This window comes from Osmerus eperlanus, chromosome 8, assembly GCF_963692335.1.
Source record: "Osmerus eperlanus chromosome 8, fOsmEpe2.1, whole genome shotgun sequence".
Taxonomy (NCBI): domain Eukaryota; kingdom Metazoa; phylum Chordata; class Actinopteri; order Osmeriformes; family Osmeridae; genus Osmerus; species Osmerus eperlanus.
The window spans coordinates 401,727-422,478 of NC_085025.1; the positions used below are offsets into that span (position 1 = coordinate 401,727).

General features: G+C 49.8%; 1 protein-coding gene across 1 annotated transcript in view; it reads left to right on the top strand.

The window, feature by feature from the left end:
* cd2ap (CD2-associated protein) overlaps nucleotides 1–20,752 on the top strand; it is a 51,503-nt gene that overhangs the window by 20,960 nt on the left and 9,791 nt on the right. The window contains exons 4-10 of the mRNA XM_062468028.1: nucleotides 3,837–3,915; nucleotides 4,135–4,229; nucleotides 5,377–5,475; nucleotides 6,869–6,922; nucleotides 9,699–9,735; nucleotides 14,426–14,488; nucleotides 18,316–18,463. Of these exons, the coding sequence (XP_062324012.1) occupies nucleotides 3,837–3,915; nucleotides 4,135–4,229; nucleotides 5,377–5,475; nucleotides 6,869–6,922; nucleotides 9,699–9,735; nucleotides 14,426–14,488; nucleotides 18,316–18,463 (575 nt within the window). The remainder of the gene's footprint in view (nucleotides 1–3,836; nucleotides 3,916–4,134; nucleotides 4,230–5,376; nucleotides 5,476–6,868; nucleotides 6,923–9,698; nucleotides 9,736–14,425; nucleotides 14,489–18,315; nucleotides 18,464–20,752) is intronic.

The following is a 20,752-nucleotide window of genomic DNA, read 5'->3' on the forward strand; positions in this document are numbered from 1 at the left end:
GAGGGGGGGGGCGGGGGGCTAGGAGGCGGGGGGCTAGGAGGGGGGGGGCTAGGAGGGGGGGGCTAGGAGGGGGGGCAGGGGGCTAGGAGGCGGGGGGCAGGGGGCTAGGAGGGGGGGGGCAGGGGGCTAGGAGGCGGGGGGCAGGGGGTTAGGGGGGGCAGGGGGTTAGGAGGGGGGGCAGGGGCCTAGGAGGGGGGGCAGGGGGCTAGGAGGCGGGGGGCAGGGGGCTAGGAGGGGGGGCAGGGGGCTAGGAGGGGGGGGCAGGGGGCTAGGAGGCGGGGCAGGGGGCTAGGAGGCGGGGCAGGGGGCTAGGAGGGGGGACTTTGCAGGGGAAGGAAATCCAGCTTCTCTTCTAAGGAAACAAAAGTCTTAGAATGCACTGTTGCATAGATAATTAGCAGGTGTTTGTTTTACTGTGACTGGAATGTTATTGAACTTGATTCTCAGTCACCAGCTTCCATCTGACTGTCTCTGAACCTCTCCTTTCTCCTCATCCAGTCTCGCCTGCATAGCTTATTCTGCATCCCAGCCTCCACAGCCATATTTCCTCATAGCTGCCCCCCTGCCTAGCCTGTGTTCACCCTGACCCTGTCACCCCCTGACCCTGTCACTTCCTGACCCTGTCACTTCCTGACCCTGTCACCCCCTGACCCTGTCACCCCCTGACCCTGTCACCCCCTGACCCTGTCACTTCCTGACCCTGTCACCTCCTGACCCTGTCACCCCCTGACCCTGTCACCCCCTGACCCTGTCACCCCCTGACCCTGTCACCCCCTGACCCTGTCACCCCCTGACCCTGTCACCTCCTGACCCTGTCACCCCCTGACCCTGTCACCTCCTGACCCTGTCATTTCCTGACCCTGTCACCCCCTGACCCTGTCACTTCCTGACCCTGTCACCCCTTGACCCTGTCACCTCCTGACCCTGTCACCTCCTGACCCTGTCACCCCCTGACCCTGTCACCCCCTGACCCTGTCACCCCCTGACCCTGTCACCCCCTGACCCTGTCACCCCCTGACCCTTTCACCCCCTGACCCTTTCACCCCCTGACCCTTTCACCCCCTGACCCTGTCACCTCCTGACCCTGTCACCTCCTGACCCTGTCACCTCCTGACCCTGTCACCTCCTGACCCTGTCACTTCCTGACCCTTTCACCCCCTGACCCTTTCACCCCCTGACCCTGTCACCCCCTGACCCTGTCACCCCCTGACCCTGTCACCCCCTGACCCTGTCACCCCCTGACCCTGTCACCTCCTGACCCTGTCACCCCCTGACCCTGTCACCTCCTGACCCTGTCATTTCCTGACCCTGTCACCCCCTGACCCTGTCACCTCCTGACCCTGTCACCCCCTGACCCTGTCACCCCCTGACCCTGTCACTTCCTGACCCTGTCACTTCCTGACCCTGTCACCCCTTGACCCTGTCACCTCCTGACCCTGTCACCTCCTGACCCTGTCACCCCCTGACCCTGTCACCCCCTGACCCTGTCACCCCCTGACCCTTTCACCCCCTGACCCTTTCACCCCCTGACCCTTTCACCCCCTGACCCTGTCACCTCCTGACCCTGTCACCTCCTGACCCTGTCACCTCCTGACCCTGTCACTTCCTGACCCTGTCACCTCCTGACCCTTTCACCCCCTGACCCTGTCACCTCCTGACCCTGTCACCTCCTGACCCTGTCACCTCCTGACCCTGTCACTTCCTGACCCTGTCACTTCCTGACCCTGTCACCCCTTGACCCTGTCACCTCCTGACCCTGTCACCTCCTGACCCTGTCACCCCCTGACCCTGTCACCCCCTGACCCTGTCACCCCCTGACCCTTTCACCCCCTGACCCTTTCACCCCCTGACCCTGTCACCTCCTGACCCTGTCACCTCCTGACCCTGTCACCTCCTGACCCTGTCACCTCCTGACCCTGTCACTAAGGATGGGGATCGTAAATTTGTATCGATATCGATAGCATTTTCGAGACTGCTTAACGAGTCTTTATCGATACCACTATCGATACTTTTCTGGGGTGAGCTTGAGCTAATCACCATCTAAATGAATTAATTTGGCAAATGTTAAACATATAGCAGCACCCACACAACCCATACCACACTTTATGTAAACAAGATTACTGAACAACATTTATAACAATAACTTAAGTAAAACAGATGTCAAATAGAACAAGGGGAACGTGCTGCTCTCAGGAGGAGGCTGGATAAAAGGAGCACATATTGGCACAATGGATCCTGGCTCTGGCTAAATCTACAATTGTCCACTACAGATGTACTATCCACAACCTGGATGAGTAAATAGTATAAATGACTGTGATTAGTTGGTTGACAAAAAGTGACATTGACAAGCCGTCATTATTCAAGACTATGAAAGGTTTAACACGTTTCAACAAAAGGCACCTGATCTAGCTAAATGACCAGCTAACCAAACCCAAACCTTCCTTTTCTCATCCCTATTTTGTTCTGTCTCTGTTATTGTTTAACAAGATGCTTAAGCAGCCCACAGAGCCATGCTCCCGGTGACTATGTTTTGAATGATCAGCAGGGGCGGGGGAGGCTAGTCTTTACTCACACACTGACTGTGCTTGTTAAAAAAAAAAAATTCCGGTTTGCGCACGCATCAAATATTAGGGGCATAGGCGAGTGAAATAGTTGCACTGTAGAGCCCTGGCTCTTATTATTGAGGCTTATTATTGTCAACGATGGATAGCCTACTTTCTACGAAGTTGGGGTGTGCTGACTGCGCTCACCATGCAAACTTGGGTTGAGGAGGAGGATTGTCCGGCAGCTGGAGGCACCGTTGCTTCTCGAAGACAGTCGAATGCATTTTACCTTCATGCACAACGTTGAGGTGCTTATTCATTGCAGTAGTGTTCCCCCCCCCCCTTCCAATAAATTATCTTCGAACATATATTACACGTCACTTCGTCCTTATCTTTGGTTTTATTAAAATGTAGCCGAGCCTTTGACCGCTTAGTACGTTCAGCCATCTTAGCTAGCAACAAAATGAGAAATAAAGCAGGGCGTGAGCCAATTAAATTCTTATTTTTTTAGTTTAACCCTTGTGTTATCTTCGGGTCATTCTGACCCGACAAATTTACCTCATACAAAAACAAAGTGAAGCATTTTCTTTTAACTGTCGGGCTGTCTCAGACCCCCCACATTGCAATGGTTAAAAGAAAATTATTTTTATTTGTTTTTGTATTGGGTGAAATTGGGTAAACACAGCGATGGTTCGTTGTGAACCTTTGGGTCATGTGACCCGAAGGCAGCACGAGGGTTAAAGGCGGTTGGCAGGCCATTCAATTGAATTTAGTAATTTTATTAGACAATCGATGTACGTTTGTGCATCAGTGATTTGATTTAAATGACATAACTACTCTCTCGAGACATAAGTTACATTATATTAGGAGTCAGGTGGCTGAGTGGTTAGGGAAGCGGGCTAGTAATCTGAAAGTTGCCAGTTTGATTCCCCGGCCGTGCCAACTGACGTTGTGTCCTTGGGCAAGGCACTTCACCCTACTTGCCTCGGGGGAGAATGTCCCTGTACTTACTGTGTCGCTCTGGATAAGAGCGTCTGCTAAATGACTAAATGTAATGTAAATATTAGCCTACATAGTCTCGATAGCGGTATCGATAAGCTCGGACCTTTTGATCTTCGGGTTTTGAGAAATTTGGAACCGGGTCCTTAAAGAACCGGGTATCGATCCCCATCCCTACCTGTCACCTCCTCTGCTAGTCCACTCCTGATGTCTCATTGGCTGAGAACAACCAGGGCGGTCCAGAGTGCCATCCAATCACGTCAGTAAAACCATCTATGTTCCACTTCATTTTAGCCAATCCCATCATTACCATCCGCTGCAAAGCCCACCCACTCAGCCAGCCAGAGAGATGACGGGGACAGCAGAGCTAAAGGTGAGAGGTCACCAACGCTGCCTGCCTCGGATGTTTTACATGTTATCCATTCAGTGGATGCTGTCATCCAGCAATGTCTAAACAGCACATAGACACTGTGTCTGACTGCCTTGCTCCATGTTGAGACTGTTCTGTATCTGAGAGGGCTCAGAGTAACAAGCATTTGATGTGATTGTTGTAAACGTCGACCATGTTGGTGACAGTGTTCATCTTCTGCAGTGAGAGAGCTCTGCAAGGCCACCTTCGCCTTTGAGGCCACCAATGACGACGAGCTCACGCTGGTGGAGGGAGACATCATCCACATCCTCAGCAAGGTGAGACTCCTCATCTTCAAGGTGAGGCTCCTCATCTTCAAGGTGAGGCTCCTCATCTTCAAGGTGAGGCTCCTCATCTTCAAGGTGAGGCTCCTCATCTTCAAGGTGAGGCTCCTCATCTTCAAGGTGAGGCTCCTCATCTTCAAGGTGAGGCTCCTCCTCCTCAAGGTGAGGCTCCTCCTCTTCAAGGTGAGGCTCCTCCTCTTCAAGGTGAGGCTCCTCATCTTCAAGGTGAGGCTCCTCCTCTTCAAGGTGAGGCTCCTCCTCTTCAAGGTGAGGCTCCTCCTCTTCAAGGTGAGGCTCCTCCTCTTCAAGGTGAGGCTCCTCCTCTTCAAGGTGAGGCTCCTCCTCTTCAAGGTGAGGCTCCTCCTCTTCAAGGTGAGGCTCCTCCTCTTCAAGGTGAGGCTCCTCCTCTTCAAGGTGAGGCTCCTCCTCTTCAAGGTGAGGCTCCTCCTCTTCAAGGTGAGGCTCCTCCTCAAGGTGAGACATCCTCAAGGTGAGACTGGGGGAGGAGACATCATCCACAGCCAGGTTCTCTTATAGCAACAAGGAGCCTCAAGTTACAAATGATGACACATTAACTATGAGAGACGTTTAATGTTTAAATCCATTTAACTCATGAACACATGAACTGTCCTGGTGGTCAGTGTGCTGTAAGGCTGTTCACTGGGCCAGTAAACCCTAACCCTACTGTCAGTCAGTCCGTGTTCACAGCATCCAGTCACCCCGTCAGGGATGTTTCATAAACAGTACCCCAAGGTTTCATAAACTAGGTGCTTAATGATCATCACTCTGAAGCTGGCCAGACACTTGGCTCTGGGCCCCTAGTGGGAGCCAGCCCCTCGGGGGTACACTGGGTTTCAGAGCGTGAGATGGGAAATGTTTTGCTGCCATCTATTGGTCATGAAGTAGTTTGACTTCAATCTGCTGTTATCACTGCGGTTATCACTCTGCGGTTATCACTCTGCGGTTATCAATCTGCCTGGTGAAACCACTGTGGAAGTAGTTGAAGTACATTTTCCTTGTTTGAAACTATATACAGTACCAGTTTGATACTAGTTTCTTGTGTGTCAGCTGTGATATGTGCTGCTGATGCTGCTGCTGTTGTCAGGACTGATGATGATGATAATGATGATGATGTTGCCAGGATACCGGGGAGCCAGGCTGGTGGAGAGGAGAAATCGGGGGGAAGGAGGGTGTGTTCCCCGACAATTTTGTGGCCTTATTGTCCGACGGGGAGAAAGAGGTACGATTTCAACAACCACCAGTGTGTCTCTAGAGAAGGTTCCAGAACACAGATCTACCGTATCGGGTAAAAAAACGGGTATAAGCCGCGGCTTGGTGAGGCTTATAGCGCATTTTTATAACAGAACAACAGTAGAAACACTTTTTTCGTGAATGCTTTTTAAATATGAGTTCATTCCCGGGCAATAGAAAACGTACATTACGCACTTACTTACTTTCGTTTTCGAAGTGTGTTACACAACGGCATGCTGTAAGATCGCCTATACTCGTGCACTGCTTGGTATCATTGTTCCCGTATCAAGTGCAGCCTGTATTCCAGTGCGGCTTTACAAACACAAAGCTCCCATTCTGGTGGGTTGCGACTTATACAAGGCTTATTTTCCCAAAAATACAGTAGCTGGTCTCACCAGGGTATCTCCTCGTACATGAGACCCATTGTCCAACCTTGTATCCTGACTCACTCAGAGATGAGAGCTCTATCACATTGTAGTAACCTCCTCAGGGGCCTTTAGTGGCAACAATAATAATCATGTGTGTTGAAAACAGGATGCTTGTCCCTCCACACAGAAGAACCCTGTCTCCCTCTAGTGCAGTCAGCCCACGACCCTTAAAATAATGGAGTGCAGGGGTTCTCAATGGTGCCAGTGACTCGCGACCCCCGCATCCACGGAGGTGGTTTACGTATACGTGGCAGTAAAAATAGGCCCTGATTTGAGGGCAAAATATTTTTTGAGCTTTAGTTTAAAATAAACAGCTGTTTTTCAATTGGTAAAACCTTATCTAGTGAAGGTGATGTATTTTTATCTCTTAATTTTTCAGCCCCACCCTTACGTTTCTTAGCCTGGTTTTCCATCGTTATTCTTCTCCCGGTGCTCCCGATGGCCAGTCCGCTACTGCGGGGCTGTGCCGCGGTGGTGGATTTTCAAGTCATATCATTTTACATTCTCGTGCTGTCAGGGGGTGCTGCAGCACCCTAATCGCCCCTAGTTCCCGCGGCCATGGGTATTCCCTCTCCACTGAAATCCAAAACTCAGCCAGTGTCTTGGCTGAGAATGCTGTCTTTAACGTTCGGTCGCTTGACAGTTCAACTAATGCGTCCTCCTGCTTGGATGTCAGATGGTTTGCCATACTTACAGTGAATGGAAAATCAAAAGGCTGATGGCTTTTTTATTTGCATGCATTAATTTAACTACTGTTTTTAACCTGTTAAAATCTTGGCTAAAATATGCTATTTGTAATTGTTTTACAATGTTCCTTGATTTCTGGAAATCATCTCGCGACCCGCCCTCGTTGTCTTGCGACCCCCACTTTGAAAACCACTGCTCTAGTGGACTGGACTGACGACACTTGTTGAATGAACAAACATTTGTGTTCTTACGTCTTTTGTTTCTCAGACTTCAACTCCAAGAGGATCCGTCAAACTGCCTCCCAAACCTGACTCAGAAGAGGTGAGTTTCTGTTCAGTCAGCCTGTCTCCAGTCTGTCTCCAGTCAGCCTGTCTCCAGTCAGCCTGTCTCCAGTCAGCCTGTCTCCAGTCAGCCTGTCTCTAGTCAGCCTGTCTCTAGTCAGCCTGTCTCTAGTCAGCCTGTCTCTAGTCAGCCTGTCTCCAGTCAGCCTGTCTCCAGTCAGCCTGTGTCCTGTCAGCCTGTCTCCAGTCAGCCTGTCTCCAGTCAGCCTGTCTCCAGTCAGCCTGTCTCCAGTCAGCCTGTCTCCAGTCAGCCTGTCTCCAGTCAGCCTGTCTCTAGTCAGCCTGTCTCTAGTCAGCCTGTCTCTAGTCAGCCTGTCTCTAGTCAGCCTGTCTCTAGTCAGCCTGTCTCCAGTCAGCCTGTCTCTAGTCAGCCTGTCTCCAGGCTGTCAGTCAGTCTCCAGTCAGTCTGTCTCCTGTCTGTCTGTCTCTAGTCTGTCTGTCTCTAGTCAGTCTTCCCTGTTAATCTGTCTTCCTTAACTGGGCATAAAGATTCCAGTCTCTACCAAACCCAGAGGAGGGTTTCAATAAGAAGAAAGGTCCTTGGATAGCTGAACAGCCTCCTCCTACATCTGTGTGCTTTAGTTTTCTTATCTTAGTTTCCAGTTCAAAGGCACCTTCAGATGAGGGTTAGGGTTTCCGCCTGTCCTCCTCAACTCTCCAGTTGCACTAGCAGACGAAGAGGATACTCAAATCTAGTTTCAATATGTTCAAGGAGAGCTTCATACATTTTTATTGTATATCTTCTTTTTTTTACACACAATTGGACATGTACTTAAAGGTACCGATTTTGTATATTCACACCCCCATTGACAACTTGTGTTTAGATTTTTGTACGTTTGCTTTGTAAGTATAGTTTAAGAATAATATATTTTATAATAATTTTTATATATAAGGTCCTGTGTTGGGGGAGGGTCCTGTGTTTGGGGAGGGGGGGGTGTTGGTGGAGGGGGCGGGTTGAGGGAGGGGGGGGTGTTGGGGGAGGGGGCGGGTTGGGGAAGGGGGCGGGTTGGGGAAGGGGGCGGGTTGGGTAAGGGGCCGTGTTGGGGGAGGGGCCGTGTCGTGTTGGGGAAGGGGCCGTGTCGTGTTGGGGGAGGGGCCGTGTCGTGTTGGGGGAGGGGTCGTGTCGTGTTGGGGAGGGGTCGTGTTGGGGGAGGTGTCGTGTTGGGGGAGGGGCCGTGTCGTGTTGGGGGAGGGGCCGTGTCGTGTTGGGGGAGGGGTCGTGTCGTGTTGGGGAGGGGTCGTGTTGGGGGAGGTGTCGTGTTTGGGAGGGGCCGTTTTGGGGACGTGTCGTGTTTGGGAGGGGCCGTTTTGGGGACGTGTCGTGTTGGGGAGGTGTCGTGTTGGGGAGGTGTCGTGTTGGGGAGGTGTTGTGTTGGGGGAGGGGCCGTGTTGGGGAGGGGCCGTGTTGGGGGAGGGGCCGTGTTGGGGAGGGGCCGTGTTGGGGAGGGGCCGTGTTGGGGAGGGGCCGTGTTGGGGGAGGGGCCGTGTTGGGGGTCCTGCGCACCTTTCCTTTATAAATCACAATCATTGTGAGATTGACCGCACGTGAACGAGCCACTGACTCCGCCTTGCCTCCTCCCAGAAATGAATATGCAGATGGACTGTAAATGCGCTCCTGAGGTAATTTCTTTGTCTGAATTAAAATGTCTAAACACGCAAAAAATAACAATTTCACAGAATGTGAACTATCACATGAGTGTGTGCTCATCTGGTTTCCAAAGCCAGACAAAGAGACACATTCAGCTGGTGAGCACACCAGCCGGGCGCTAGGAGAGCCTCCCCCAACACGACACCTCCCCAACACGGCCCCTCCCCCAACACGACCCCTCCCCCAACACGGCCCCTCCCCAACACGGCCCCTCCCCCAACACGGCCCCTCCCCCAACACGACCCCTCCCCCAACACGGCCCCTCCCCAACACGGCCCCTCCCCCAACACGACCCCTCCCCAACACGGCCCCTCCCCAACACGGCCCCTCCCCAACACGGCCCCTCCCCAGCACGACACCTCCCCCAACACGGCCCCTCCCCAACACGGCCCCTCCCCAACACGGCCCCTCCCCAACACGGCCCCTCCCCAACACGACACGTCCCCAACACGGCCCCTCCCCCAACACGACACCTCCCCAACACGGCCCCTCCCCCAACACGGCCCCTCCCCAACACGACACCTCCCCAACACGACACCAAGTTCTGGGGCCTTTCATCCAAAACAACTTGGATATAATGCATCTAGAATGTACAGCGTAGACATAGTGCATCTAGAATGTACAGCGTAGACATAGTGCATCTAGAATGTACAGCGTAGACATAGTGCATCTAGAATGTACAGCTTAGACATAGTGCATCTACAATGTACAGCTTAGACATAGTGCATCTAGAATGTACAGCAGAGCATCAAGGGTCAGAAGTGTGAAGGAACAGTCAGTATTTTTCTAGCCTAAGGAACCACATTTCTGCTACCAGGCACAGTGAACAAAACCATATCAATATATACGAATAATATAGTACTAATACTATTGTTTAATCTGCTGCACTGCCCTGCTTGTGTACTCAGGGATTGCCTGTGTTAGCATAGATTAGATCAAGCCTGTGCTTGATCTACTCCCTCTGCTGGTATTTACAATAATGAATGTCTATTTCTCCGTTCTGAACCTGATGAATGGATCCATTGGAGAAGCCTCCTCTCCAACTCTTGATCTACTCTGAGTAGCGTCTTCCTGGGTTCCCTAACCCTAACCCTTCCGTATGTTTCAGAGACCCAAGAAGCCCCCACCGCCATCTAAGAACACAGGTAAGAACCATCTCTGTATCACTCTGAACACAGCTGTCTAGCAACACAGGTAAGAACCATCACTGTATCACTTGGAACACGGCTATCTAACAGCACAGGTAAGGATGAGTCTAACTTACCCATGTCCGAGAGGAGTGTGAGGGGATGAGGCTGTTGCTTCCTATTCCTCACTTCCTCTTTAAGGGGTTACCATGGCAACCGTTTTCAGGGTTATGGATGCTTAGTTCTGAAAAGGTTTTTTGTTTGTTTCTATATGTAACACTCTTAATTCTTTCTATAATGATCTCTATAAAATATATGTGTAAAATAGTAACTAAGGAATGGCTGGTATCTATAGGAATGCTTTAGGAGGAATGATACTGGGCACAGAGATACAGTTTGAATTTACCTGCATTTATTCACCATTATCAGTATCAGTATGTGGTGTATGTAGTGGATGTACTGTTTTGTAGTGCAATGCGTCAAAAAGAAAATAAAAGAAGAAGAAGAAAGTTATCTGCTAACAGACCTACTACCCGGGTAGTGTATATAACGTTGGAGACCTCATGAAAAACAAAAAACATGAAGGCACAGTCCTATCTGATTCCTCTCCAAGTCCACGTGCGACAGGAGCAGCATCCACCGGATGACGACAGGACTTCAGTACGATCCAATCCACACAGTAGTGATGGGCATTCCGGCTCTTTTTCGTGAGCCGGCTCGTATGGCTCAGCTCACTAAAAAGAGCCGGCTCTTTTGGCTCCCGAACGGCTCTTTAAAAAATACATGTTTTAACTATGAATTTGACTATGATAGGTGTGAAAACAATTTGAATTAAATTATTAAATGAAATCATACTCGACCGTAACCACATATCTTTAAAAATGCATTGATTTGTCATGGCTCTCCGAGTTTTGACTACTCTGTGTGTGAGTTGGCTCGGCCCTCCCTCATGCAGGATTGACAGGAACAGAATGTGAGGATGATCGTGTGCGCCTTTAAGCCTACAAGTATTTTTTTGTTGTTCTTTGAATTAGTCAATTATTTTAAATACAATTAAAATTCATTATTTCATAATCATTTAGTTTTTATAGACTGTATTAATCTATTAAAAATAGAGTCGGCTCTTCAGATATGCGAGCCAGCTCCCGATGTTCACCTTCAAGAGCCGGCTCTTAGAGCCGGATCGTTCGCGAACGACCCATCATTACCACACAGTCATTTACACTGGGGGAAAAAAACAATCTGCACATATCAAACAGTAATAGAGTTCAATATTAGTTTTCAACTCCAACTTACACAAATATCACTCAAATCATCTTCCCTAATTGTATCACTTCCCATGGTAACGCTGCAACAGCCATGCTACAGCGAGAGACAACAAAAAGAACCGACTACAAAATGCGTCCGGTTCTCTCATTTACTGTTGCTAATTCGCACATTTCTTTCAAAACAACCACGCTAGTCTAAATGCAAAACATACCCCAAAGTAAAAGAAAAAACTGTCATATGTTTATTTACAATAGGTACACATTCTAGCAGCACAGTATCACCACGTGTTATCTGGAACGTTACACATTGGCAAAATACACTGACCATTTCAATAAAACACAAAACTATAACTTCACATATCGGCATATATATCTCCGATTGGTTTTAAACTTATTCTCTCAAATACATTCTGTTTCCACTCGAAACAATATATTTCTGTTCAAATTTCGACCATGCTAGGGCTAAGCTACAACATATCACTACGATGTCACGTTAAAAAGAGAACTTAACGGAGACATCAGATGAGGGAACAAAACAAAATGTAGCTTCCAATTCAGATCATGAATTCTTTGTTTGCAAATGAAAATAACTTTACTATCTCAAAAATTATTATATCACAACTTAATTCTTTTATTTTGCTTCTGCGTAATCGTGTCGACAACTCTGCTTCTTATCGTATGCTCTTTTTCTGTACTCTAGAACTTTTTATCCTGAACACTGCTACAGCGTCCACTACTGGATATAAAGGGGAATTGCACTAGCGGGTCATATTAACTAAAAACAATGCAGTTCTAAATTATATTTTTAATCTTAGGAATTCTAAATTATGTAAATATATTTGATTACCTTTCATATGTAAAAGTTACATATGTTTCATATGTAATTTATATATACTACTGCATAGTGCCTGTGATAAAAATTGTGGAACACACATACAGATTCCTGAAATTATAGATAGTGCAGTGCCCGGGATACAGTTCTTCTTAGTGGTTTTGGTACCAATATTTCTCAGATCACAATTGAAATTCTCTAAAGTTTTGGTAAACCTCCACATCTATTCTAGTCAAATTGCCAATACTGTGGTAGCTTACATTCATGTAAATGATCATGTAGCCTTCATTTGTCTGCTGTTTCCTATGTTATAAATTGCTTATGTTATGCTGATCAAAATGTACTATATTGGTTCTCTGTTAAATTGTTTTACCAGCACAAACGTCTAAACATTTAGTTCATAACAGAAGTCATTACATGCACAATGGTTGAGCCAGTTGTCATAATTGTAGGCCTAATTCACCATACGGCGCTTGTACATGTGCAGTGTGCTGGCAGGTTTGACATCAGTAAACACATTAATTAATGTAACAAATACCGAAAGTATCCACTTTATATTGTCATTCTGTTCACTAGCCAGCCCCTTTCAAAGCAGATGAATATCGGTAGTAAAATCAAATTTCCCTATTTTCCTTGCATAGTTTCATTTCATTGCGAATGCCTTAGTTAATCGCATTAGTTCAATCACGGTAGGCTACTTGTTCAGTAAACACATTTATGAAACAAAATTCCATGATATTGAAAGTATATCCACTTTATATTGTCGTTCTGTTAGCTAGCCAGCCCCTTTGAAAGCAGCTGAATATCAATTGTAGCTTTAGAGCGAATTCGCTTTCCTAATAACGAAACAGAATTTCTCTCAGGGGCGAATCTAGGTTCCCACTTTTGGGGGGGCTAATCCCCTAGATAAAAACTATTATTTTTCCTGTGACCCCGCAAAACTAGGGGGGTCTTGGGGCATGTTCCCCCAGAAGAAACTTTTGAAAATATCCTTTTAAATAGTCTCCTCTAGTGGGTTTTAGGAAGAGAAATTAACAAATTTAGATCCCTAAATCGGTTGTTGTGTGAATTTGACAATCTCAAAAAAACTAAAAATAAAATAGGGCTAGATACGCCCATGATTTCCCCCTACTATGCTTACTTTCATTTAATTAGCAAATGCCTTTGTTAATCGCATTAGTTCAATCGCGGTAGTTTACTGCACTCCGTTGGATTATAAAAAGGAACATATTAACTTTGCAGAGTGCCCGGTTCTCGAAATATCCAACCTGAAATATCAGACCAGACTCGCTGCAGACCAGAGGACCAATCAGAGTGAAGGGGCAGTGATGCAAAGAAGGCTGCATTATTTTTTCATCATTTTTCATAATGTAATGTCAAAATGCTCCATACAACATCAATCCACTTTCACTTGCACTTTGTTGGGTTGTCAAGAGGGACGTATGCAGAATATGAACTTTGCAATACATTTCTCTTCTTCCACTGAATGGACCTGGTCCCTTTCTGTTTATAAAACAAGGCTTAATAAGTGTGTGTGTGTAGAGTCTATCAGAGTAGAGTGTAGTGTGTTCCTTTAACTGAAGGTTTTATCCAAAGCGACGTACTGGATTATTCAATTATTATGCTCTTCCTCTGAGCTGCAGCATCAGGCAGCTCTGCAGCATCGGGCAGCTCTGCAGCATCGGGCAGCTCTGCAGCATCGGGCAGCTCTGCAGCATCGGGCAGCTCTGCAGCATCGGGTAGCTCTGCTGCATCGGGCAGCTCTGCTGCATCGGGCAGCTCTGCAGCATCGGGCAGCTCTGCAGCATCGGGCAGCTCTGCAGCATCGGGCAGCTCTGCTGCATCGGGCAGCTCTGCAGCATCGGGCAGCATCGGGCAGCTCTGCAGCATCGGGCAGCTCTGCAGCATCGGGCAGCTCTGCAGCATCGGGCAGCTCTGAAGCATCGGGCAGCTGTCGTAGACGCACATTGATCCATTTAACAGAGTTGTGCTGCTGCTTGGTGGTGTTAGTCTGATAGTGTGTGATAACACAGTCAAGTGTGTTGATCCTTCTGCTGTTAATGCCTTTTAACTGACACAGCGGTGCATTCGGACAGTTGGTTAGCTGATGTGATGGAGGTCAGATGGCTGAGCGGTTAGGGAATTGGCTATTAATCAGAAGGTTTCCGGTTCGATTCCGACCATGCAAAATTACGTTGTGTCCTTGGGCAAGGCACTTCACCCTACTTGCCTCGGGGAGAATGTCCCTGTACTTACTGTAAGTCGCTCTGGATAAGAGCGTCTGCTAAATGACTAAATGTAAATGATGTATTAGAAAGCCCTCAGAAGTGAAGCTTGTGTCTGTAGCATCTGGATTACAGACAGGATGCTGTGGTGGCAAGGTTGCACAAGCAGCAGAAAACACGATCTCTTCACCATCTCCACGCTGTCGCTCGCACAGGAAGTCAGTTCCCAGACAATAAACACCAACCCCTAACCCCAGTCACATCCTCTCAGCAGGTCCACAGCAGCTGTCGGTCTGTTTGTCAGATAGTGTGGGACTTTTCTCTCTGTGGACAGCAGTGGTGGAAGTTTTGACTGACTGACTGAGACATGTTTCGTTTTTTAGCTCTCAAACCCGAGGTCCCAAGTGCAGACAAGAAACCCTCTCTGCCCCGGCCAGAGGACCGCGGTAAGACCCTCTCCTCCCTCATCTCCAGAGGCATCTTTCATCACTAATAAGGACAGTGATGAAAATTGATTACTAAGTATTGTATTTTTTCGTCTTTAAAATATTCAAATGTGGTATTTTCCTGTTTTTTTGCTGTGAGCGTGTGTGAGAGAGAGACAGAGACAGACAGAGACACAGACAGAGACTCAGACACAGACAGAGAGAGAGAGACGGGCAGAGAGAGACGGGCAGAGAGAGACGGGCAGAGAGAGACGGGCAGAGAGAGACGGGCATAGAGACAGAGACAGACGGGCATAGAGACAGAGAGAGACACAGACAGACAGACAGACAGACAGAGACAGACAGACAGACAGAGACAGACAGACAGACAGAGACAGACAGAGACAGACAGACAGACTGCTCCTTCTCCTCCTGTCCTGCTCCTGTCCTCTCCTGCTCCTCCTCACATGGGAGGACTCATCTTTAGCTTAATCTGACAGCCTCCTGACCTCTGCCTGCCTCCCCTGCTCCCCCCCTACTCCCCTGCTCCTTGATGAAGTCCCTCAGCCAGACCCTGCTGTGATTGGCTCTACCAAGGGGATGCGAGACCTGGTCCACTTACATGTGCCATAACAAAAAGGCCAGTATTTGAATCACAGGGCTGTATTCACACCAACAGAGCAGTATTTGAATCACAGGGCTGTATTCACACCAACAGAGCAGTATTTGAATCAGCAGTATTTGAATCAGTGTTCTGTTCACTCCAGCAGTATTTGGCAGAGTAGTTTTGAATCACAGAAGAGATTATGATATGATGTTAACAAGCTGCCTACAGGAAATGCTGCACGCACAGAATCTGGTGCAAGTCTGTAACCTGCTGTGTGTGTGTGTCTGTCTCTATCTACCTGTCATACATGTTGAGTCTAGGTACTAAGTTTGTCACTCTTATTGGGTGTGCTTTGCCTTCGGCAAGGGCACAACCTTTGTTCTCTCACATATATATTATTTATTATTGTTTATTTTCGCCCCCCTAAGGATCAGTCAATATTTGGACTACATACACAACGGCGGTGTCAAAAGGTTCGTCTTGTTAGCGATTGCGTTGGTTGTATTTTCATTTACGTTCCGTTGCATGGTTTAAGTAGAAATTGCGTTTTTTTGGTGAAAAGTGAAGCTAACAGTGTCTAATTTGCTAGCCACAGTCACTGACGTTACTAACGTCACGAAAACACGCGTGACTACCTGTAGCAGAACATTCGTTTCACGTCTGTTAACTTGGGGGATAGCTAGGCTAACTATAGCTTTACTGCAAGGCAGCTGCAGAAACGCCACAAGCAAAGAGGCCAGGGTGATAACTATTCACTCATTTTACTTTGTGATGTGAAACACAATTATGAAATGTACAATATTAGCTGATATTATTAAGGAAGTAGGCCCACATCTACTTTCGGAAACGGTAGTCTACTATTTCACTGAAGCATTAGCATGACATTAGCCTCTGTTGCCCGGGCAACACATACTACAGTGGTCTATGATGCATCTGTTTTCAATCGTTAAAATAAACATTCCTCACAAATACATTTTCGTTGTAGGATTTATTATTACATTACAAGTAAACGATTTGTGGGTGAAATTATCATTACCTGTGGTTTCAAACCAGTGTTGCTCACTGCAACGCTGTAGCCTACGCCAGACACTACAAAAACATCTACACTGTAGGAAGTCAAACGGCGACAGAACATGTTCGGCACTCCCCTTACTTAAATCAAAAGTCTATCTAACTACTAACCTTAACTTCATTGCCACAGCCTAAACTTTGTCAATCTGTTCATGAAAATAATTAATTTCAGCCTAAACCGTACAACGGAACATTAAATCCAATTCAACCAACGCAATCGCTACCAAGACGAACACAGCAGTAGTCTAGTACTGTACCGTAGTAGTACAATTTACCGGTGCAGCTCTCCACACAGGGCTATATCACACTTGGCGTTGTTACTGACAATGATCGCTACCAGTGAGCTTTTTATGAAAGCGATTTTCCACTAAATAAATGTCAAGTTTATTTACGTTTTTGGGGGCATATTTTCAGTTAGCAGATGGTACTGTTTGAATCGCGATTCCATCTTCTACTGCCGGTAACGTCGTATAATAATCTTCAAAGGGGGTTCTTTATTCATGAATGAATGCAATATGAGTAGGCTAAATGCCTTAAAATATCACAAGAAGGGAAAAACTTAAAAGGACGTTTAAGTCATAGAGATTAGGTCAATTTTTACACCGGTCTGCCAAATGTATTCGTTTTGATTCAGCTATGAGGCTGCCTCTTGCAGGGGAAATGAGAAGACATCTATTTCATTCTACACTTCACTCGTATTTTCAGTTGTAAATGAGCAGCAAAAAAATGCTTTTAAATCTATATAATCTTTATAAATAATAAGTATGCATTTTTATATATGCAGAAATATCAGTTGTAAAAATGTCATCCAAAAACAGACCCCTGTGCAACCGACGCAAGCAAGCACACCCTACAATTTCCCCAGAAATTGTACCCTCTCTAGTTAATGATAATTTCTTCTCCGTTTTACCTGAAGAATGAAGTGATAGAACAGTATTCGTAGAGTTGCAGCAATGACCCAGATAAAAGTTTAGCTTAGATAGAAACACCAGACACTTATTGAAATGCTCTGCTGGGGAGAGAGATGGAGGGGAGAGATGGAGCGAGTGGAGAGAGGGAGAGGAGAGAGGACTGGAGATGTGTTGAGATGTGCCAGTGTCTTGATGATGCAGGGTGACAGGCTTGTATGCAGATGAAGCTAAATTTTACATTTAGATTTTAGTCATTTAGCAGACGCTCTTATCCAGAGCGACTTACAGTAAGTACAGGGACATTCCCCCGAAGCAAGTAGGGTGAAGTGCCTTGCCCAAGGACACAACGTCATTTTGCACGGCTGGGAATCGAACTGGCAACCTTCAGATTACTAGCCCGACTCCCTCACCGCTCAGCTATCTGACTCCCTGCATCACTGCAGTGGCTTTTCCAGCCTGTGTTTCATGGAGCAGAAGAACACTTCCACATCCCAGAGGGATCCTGCACATTCTAGAAATGACCTTTCCATCTGTGAGAAAGGCTTGGAAGCCCTAAATGTGGTGTAGTGCACTCAGCTCTACACACACACCCTTCTCTCTCCTCTCTGTTTCCCCCCTCTCTCCAGCTCTACACACACACACCCTTCTCTCTCCTCTCTGTTTCCCCCCTCTCTCCTCTCTGCCCCCCCTCTCCTACTCCCTCTGTCTCCCTCCTCCTCTGTGAGCAGCGCTTGGGGCACCCCAGTCCACAGAGAGCATGTTTAGTTAAACAGCATGGAAGAGGAGGGCAGCTGGAAACAGCCTTGTCCTTGATCCAGGACACACGTTATGTCTTTGTTTGTTTGTCAGTTTATTTCTTAGTTTTATCATGTTTACTACTGTGTAGTCCCTGGAGAGTGTGTGTGTTTACTACTGTGTAGTCCATGGAGAGTGTGTGTGTGGGGAGTGTTTGCATATTTGGCAACAATGCAGTGACAGTTGCTATGTAGTTACACGGTAGTTAATGTAACCTTAATGTCAAGTACAGAGCAGTTCCTATGTACCTACAATATTGTTACTCTAGGTCTTATGTAGTTAAAAGTTTGTCAATGAAACCTCAGAGCTGTGTTTCCCACCCTCAGAGCTGTGTTTCCCACCCCAGCTCTCTCCAGGGGAAACCTCAGAGCTGTGTTTCCCAGCTCTCTCCAGGGGAACATGATGAGGAATGATGAGGATGATGATAGTTGTTAACACCAGCCTCTGCTGTTCTCTCCCTCTAGGTGACAAGACGGTGCCCGACCCGAAGGCCAAACCCTCCGCCCCTGTGGTGCCCCCTAAGAAGCCCCTGGCCCCCCCGGGCAAGGGCCGGCCAGGCAGCCTGCCCCCCAAGCGCCCCGACAAGCCCCTCGCACCCTCACCTGGAGCCAAGTCAGTCCTCCCTCTCTAACCCCGCTCACCTGCCAATCCCTAATACATTACCCTGTCGATCCCTAATCCATTATCAAGCCCTCTCTCCACCTCCCTCCAGCCCTTTCTCCACCTTCCTCCAGCCCTCCCTCCAGCCCTCTCTCCACCTCCCTCCAGCCCTCTCTCCACCTCCCTCCAGCCCTCTCTCCACCTCCCTCCAGCCCTCTCTCCACCTCCCTCCAGCCCTCTCTCCACCTCCCTCCAGCCCTCCCCACCTCCCTCCAGCCCTCTCCACCTCCCTCCAGCCCTCTCTCCACCTCCCTCCAGCCCTCCCCACCTCCCTCCAGCCCTCTCCACCACCCTCCAGCCCTCTCTCCACCTCCCTCCAGCCCTCTCTCCACCTCCCTCCAGCCCTCTCCACCTCCCTCCAGCCCTCTCTCCACCTCCCTCCAGCCCTCTCTCCACCTCCCTCCAGCCCTCTCTCCACCTCCCTCCAGCCTTCTCTCCACCTCCCTCCAGCCCTCCCCACCTCCCTCCAGCCCTCTCCACCTCCCTCCAGCCCTCCCCACCTCCCTCCAGCCCTCCCCACCTCCCTCCAGCCCTCTCCACCTCCCTCCAGCCCTCTCTCCACCTCCCTCCAGCCCTCTCCACCTCCCTCCAGCCCTCTCCACCTCCCTCCAGCCCTCCCCACCTCCCTCCAGCCCTCTCCACCACCCTCCAGCCCTCTCTCCACCTCCCTCCAGCCCTCTCTCCACCTCCCTCCAGCCCTCTCCACCTCCCTCCAGCCCTCTCTCCACCTCCCTCCAGCCCTCTCTCCACCTCCCTCCAGCCCTCTCTCCACCTCCCTCCAGCCTTCTCTCCACCTCCCTCCAGCCCTCTCCACCTCCCTCCAGCCCTCCCCACCTCCCTCCAGCCCTCTCTCCACCTCCCTCCAGCCTTCTCTCCACCTCCCTCCAGCCCTCCCCACCTCCCTCCAGCCCTTTCTCTACCTTCCTCCAGCCCTCTCTCCAGCCCTCTCTCCACCTCCCTCCAGCCCTCTCTCCACCTCCCTCCAGCCCTCCCCACCTCCCTCCAGCCCTCTCCACCTCCCTCCAGCCCTCTCTCCACCTCCCTCCAGCCCTCTCCACCTCCCTCCAGCCCTCCCTCCAGCCCTCCCCACCTCCCTCCAGCCCTCTCCACCTCCCTCCAGCCCTCCCCACCTCCCTCCAGCCCTCTCTCCACCTCCCTCCAGCCCTCTCTCCACCTCCCTCACCACCTCCCTCCAGCCCTCTCTCCACCTCCCTCACCACCTCCCTCCAGCCCTCTCCACCTCCCTCCAGCCCTCTCTCCACCTCCCTCCAGCCCTCTCTCCACCTCCCTCCAGCCCTCTCTCCACCACCCTCCAGCCCTCTCTCCACCTCTCTCCACCTCCCTCCAGCCCTCTCCACCTCCCTCCAGCCCTCTCTCCACCTCCCTCCAGCCCTCTCTCCACCTCCCTCCAGCCCTCTCTCCACCTCCCTCTCCACCTCCCTCCAGCCCTCTCTCCACCACCCTCCAGCCCTCTTTCCACCTCCCTCCAGCCCTCTCCACCTCCCTCCAGCCCTCTCTCCACCACCCTCCAGCCCTCTCTCCACCTCCCTCCAGCCCTCTCTCCACCTCCCTCCAGCCCTCTCTCCACCTCCCTCCAGCCCTCTCTCCACCTCCATCTCCCTCCAGCCCTCTCCACCTCCCTCCAGCCCTCTCTCCATCTCCCTCCAGCCCTCTCCACCTCCCTCCAGCCCTCTCTCCATCTCCCTCCAGCCCTCTCCACCTCCCTCCAGCCCTCTCCACCTCCCTCCAGCCCTCTCTCCACCACCCTCCAGCCCTCTCTCCACCTCCCTCCAGCCCTCTCTCCACCTCCCTCCAGCCCTCTCCACCTCCATCTCCCTCCAGCCCTCTCCACCTCCCTCCAGCCCTCTCTCCATCTCCCTCCAGCCCTCTCCACCTCCCTCCAGCCCTCTCTCCATCTCTCTCCACCTCTCTCCACCTCCCTCCAGCCATCTCCACCTCCCTCCAGCCCTCTCTCCACCACCCTCCAGCCCTCTCTCCACCACCCTCCAGCCCTCTCAACACCTCCATCTCCCTCCAGCCCTCTCCACCTCCCTCCAGCCCTCTCTCCACCTCCCTCCAGCCCTCTCTCCACCTCCATCTCCTTCCAGCCCTCTCCAACTCCCTCCAGCCCTCTCTCCACCTCCATCTCCTTCCAGCCCTCTCCATCTCCCTCCAGCCCTCTCCACCTCCCTCCAGCCCTCTCTCCACCTCCCTCCAGCCCTCTCTCCATCTCCCTCCAGC